Genomic DNA, 4,445 nt, shown 5'->3' with positions numbered 1-4,445 from the left:
CAGGCTGCCCGTAAAGCAAGGTTTGACGACGATTGGAGAGGATCGTAGATTCATCATTCAACAGACGCCTGTCAAGCAAGGTTTAAGCACGATTTATGATTGGAGAGGAGCGCATTCGAGAGACTTAATAAGTTCATAGCATACTAGATTTCATAGAACTTCACATTATGCTTCAATATATACATCTAGGTCCTGTTGTTTATGCAATGTGAAGGAGCAAGACTAAATACAAATAGATTTGTAAGTTACTCATTTTGCTTTGATATCTATATTTTTCACTTACCTCTAAGAATATGCGATTCAAACATCAAGACAAAAATTAAATTTAATGCCTTAATAGCATGAATGAATCAAATAGTAATAAGAATAAATTCCACTGTCTCACCAATACAATTTACAGTTCAATTGAATCAAATAGTAATAAGAATAAATTACAGTGTCTCACCAATACAGTTTACAGTTCAATTGAATTAAATAGTAATAAGAATAAATTAAATTCCACTGTCTCACCAATACAGTTTACAGTTCGATTGAGCTCTCATAATTAGAAACACCATCCAAATCAAAATCCTAACCAAAGCACCTTCAACTAATCCCTTGTTAGGCCTAAGTCATTAAGTCCCAACTATTTAATATCCAATGAATAAAAAATTAACGAAATATATGAGTAGCATAAGTCATAATTCATAATGTCCCAACAACCTAAATTATAAAAGGAAAGAAGCCAAAGTCCTCCCAAGTTATCAGGATAAGCAGGAATTGCTGAATAGTAAAGTTCACTCCCACTGCTACAAATTAAAGCATTGAATTCAAGAGGCAATATATTGCAAGAGTTCAACATCCCCAGAGTTTCATCAACTGTTAATGTAGTTGATAGTACAAGACCGAAAAATCTTGTTGTTGTTGCATCAGAACGCACAGCTTTGATTATCTCTTGAATTATTTCCAACATATGGGGATATACATTGCCACTGTAATCATAGCAGTCCACAGCTATAACAAAAATCTTCTTCTTATTTCTTAGTGCAGGATACTTGTTTGATAGGTTATTCGCTGGAGGCCTTGGCTTAGGTTCAGTTTCTTCAATGTTAAAAGATAGCGACGCCCTTTTTAGTTTATCCAAAATAAGTTCTGGGTCGCCCTTTGGTGCCAGAAGTTTGTCAACTTTGGTAGAATTATCTAGAGAGCCATTGATGGAATATTTCTCGCCATCGATAGAAAGCTGAAGAGACATGTCCTTCAGGGAATCACCCATCGATTCCTCCCCCATAGTAGTATCCATTACAGTGATAGTCTGCCATTGAGGATGCCTCATCCCGCATATAGTTACCTGAGACAAATATTTTCTACAATGTTCAGGCCATGAGAAAAGGTGAATGTTTCTCAACCCATTACAGCGGCATTCATTCCATGGGTTTTTAGCTCTAGCAATACATTTTCTATGGCCTTCTGATCATGGTGTTTGACTAATAGTCCATTGTTCAAAGTCTGCAAAATTTTCAGAAACAGAGAATTTTTTAGAGCTTTGCTTTTTTTGCCACATGCTTAAACATCAGATTTGAAACTGAAAATTTTTCCTGGAAACTTAGTTTACCCATCAAAATTATTGCCAGAACCTAATTAACACAAGGTGGAAACTCAAACTAATTCTTTTTTGGATGTTCTTACACCAACCTCTGCTTAATATGACAATAATTCAAGGAAAAAGACAGAAAACATAAGATTTGGCGAACATAAATGTTATGATCACAGTTGGCTTGTCACGTGTCAGTTACAATGTGTATGAATTGTATGATAAATACTAGACTTGCAGCTGTGTTGGAAGGGGTTATTGTTCTTGATAAACTGAGGAATATTTTGCAGCTTGCAACATTGTAAAGACATCGACAACCAATAGTATGTTGTCTTGGAACTCACAGCGTTAGTTCCAACCAAACAGTTACTGATTCACCATGTGTTAAAAAAAAAAAAAATTTGAAAATAATTTACTGTTGTCAGTTGAATTTCATTTTTTTGTGCTTTTCATTATAGAAGGGTGACCTCAATGTGTGCCCTTCTAAATAAAATTAAGACCTGCCCTTCAAATTTGATCACTGGTTCCCATTGTTCCCATCAGTTCCGACGATTCCTGGCAGTTCCGGATATTCCCGACAGTTCCGGCTTTTCCGGCAGTTTCGACAGTTCCCGGCGATTCCGCCAATTCCGGCTATTCCCGACAATTTCGGCAGTTTCGGCAATTCCGGCTATTCTCGACAGTTCCAACTTTTTCAGCTTTTCCAGCTATTCCCGGTAGTTCCGGCAGTCAGCCAGTTCCGACTTTTCCCGGCAGTTCGGGCTTCTGCCCTCTGCGTCAGCTTCCCGACTGTTCCGACTATTTCCGGCAGTTCCGACAATTCCAGCTATTCCCGACAGTTCTAGCTTTTCCGGCTATTCCTGGCAGTTCCGGCTTTTTCCCTCTGGATTAGGGCAGCGTTATCCCTTAGGATCTCTCCTCCTACTAAAACCCAAAGACAAGTGGAGAGGAAGAGATCCCAAGTGTGTTAAAATGACTTGAAGGCCACCTCTATTTATACTAAAACGTTGAGCACAAGTGGGGCTTATTTGGTTGTTAACTAACCTTGACGAATTGTCCCATAACACAAATAAATTCATATCTCCATGAATACTTATTGGAATCGGATGATCTTTAGATCAATCCTACACCTCTCGATGAGAGGGATCCAAGAAAAATATCATCTTCCATTAATAAGGTGACCTACATGGGTACTGTGATGTGTGGTTTGACGGTAAGTCTACTTGGGCGAAGCCTAGGAGACTGCAGTTCAAATCTCATTGAGTACACTGACCTGCTATGGTGGCGGCTCGAGGAGCAGATTCCCCACCCCCGCCTTGGCGGCACGAGAGTCTTGTTCTTGCTAAAATCATAGGATCTTATTATATCAACTTGCAGGTAGTTGGATGTACTCCTAGTGTTATAGAGGCAGCTATGAGGATTGATCCTGGGTCTCCCATAGATTAGGACTGACAGTTACTGATTCACCATGTAGTTAAAAAAAAAAAAAAGATGACCCACATGGAGTTTGGCCCTAGTTGCCAATTTTAACAATCAGGCATGGATATCAATCAAGCCTAGTTAGCCTTACTTTCTTGGTAAGGAGATGAGGCTTCATGTTTTTCACCCTTTTTCCCCCAAAGAAATTTATTCTAGCAGGAAGAATTATTCATTACTTTCCCCTCTTACAAGCAAACACTCAGCAAAAAAAGGATTTCACACCTGGGAGTTTTTTGTAGGATAAAGGGAAAGGTGAGTGGCTATCCTGCAGTAGTTGCATTGGTGTTATTAGCATTACGCCACTTTTCATATGGGTCTTCACAACAGAGAATCACCATTACACTTTGTTGATTTGTTTTAAAAATAAACATAACATGCAATAGATCTCTTTTGGGATGCAATGTTGTTGTTGGTAGTATGATTGTATTTGTGCCACATGTAAAGCTAATATACATTAAATTTCTTTCACCTTGCAATATTTTTATTGGAAATGTGCTTGTGTTTGGGCTAGAAACTATGCTAGATTTATTTTGCTTTGCAATAGTGTTGTTGTCAATTTGGTTGTTTATGATAATAGGAAATCTAGCAAGTGTTAGATTTCCATCACTTTGGCAAAGTTATTGGAAATGTTGTGCTTTTGTTTGGGCTAGAAGTTGTGCTAGATTTTTTTTGCTATGCAATATTGTTGTTTTCAAATTGGTTGTTTATTATAGAAGGAAATCTAACACGTGTTAGATCTCCTTCACCTTGTTAATGTGCTTTTGTTTGTGTTAGAAGGAAATATAGCATGCACTAGATTTCTTCTGGCATGAAATGTTGTTATTGGTAGTATGCTTGTATTTATGCTACATGTAAAGCTAGCATCTTTTAAATTTATTTTACCTTGCGACGTTGTTATTGGAAATGTGATTGTGTTTGTGATAGAAGTTGTTGGATTTTGTTGGCTTTTGTTTGCCTTACAATGTTATTGTTGGCAATGTGCTTTTGTTTGTGCTAGAAGTAAATCAAGCGTATGCTAGATATCTTCTACACTGCAATGTTATTTTTGGCAATGTGATTGTGTTTGTGCTACAATAAACTCTAGAATGTGTAAGATTTCTTTTACTTTGAAATGTTTTTGTGAGTAATATGCTTCTATTTATGTTAGAAGAAAATTTAGCATGTGGTGGATTTCCTTCGCCTTAGAATATTGTTATTGGCAATGTGTTTGTGTTTGTGCTAGAAGGAAATCTAGCATGTGCTAGAATTATTTGACCATGTAATGTTGCTTCTAGCAATATGCTTATGTTTGTAGTAGAAGGAATGATATTGATTGTTAGCTTTCATTTGAGGAAACAATGTTTCATTACATACAACATGACTACCATTCAATTTTTATTTTTGCATCTATATT

General features: G+C 37.1%; 1 protein-coding gene across 1 annotated transcript; it reads right to left on the bottom strand.

Annotated features, from left to right (window-relative positions):
* Positions 1-625: 625 nt before the first annotated feature.
* On the bottom strand, positions 626-1,270 carry LOC149143737 (putative sucrose-phosphate synthase 2). The gene has a single exon (XM_089451926.1). The coding sequence runs from the start codon at positions 1,268-1,270 to the stop codon at positions 626-628; it is 645 nt and encodes a 214-aa protein (XP_089308052.1).
* Between the last annotated feature and the right edge of the window lie 3,175 nt (positions 1,271-4,445).

This window comes from Pinus tabuliformis, chromosome X (assembly GCF_031772625.1).
Source record: "Pinus tabuliformis cultivar Carrire ecotype Pingquan chromosome X, CPIR1, whole genome shotgun sequence".
Lineage (NCBI taxonomy): Eukaryota > Viridiplantae > Streptophyta > Pinopsida > Pinales > Pinaceae > Pinus > Pinus tabuliformis.
This window is presented reverse-complemented; position numbering and strand designations above follow the sequence as displayed.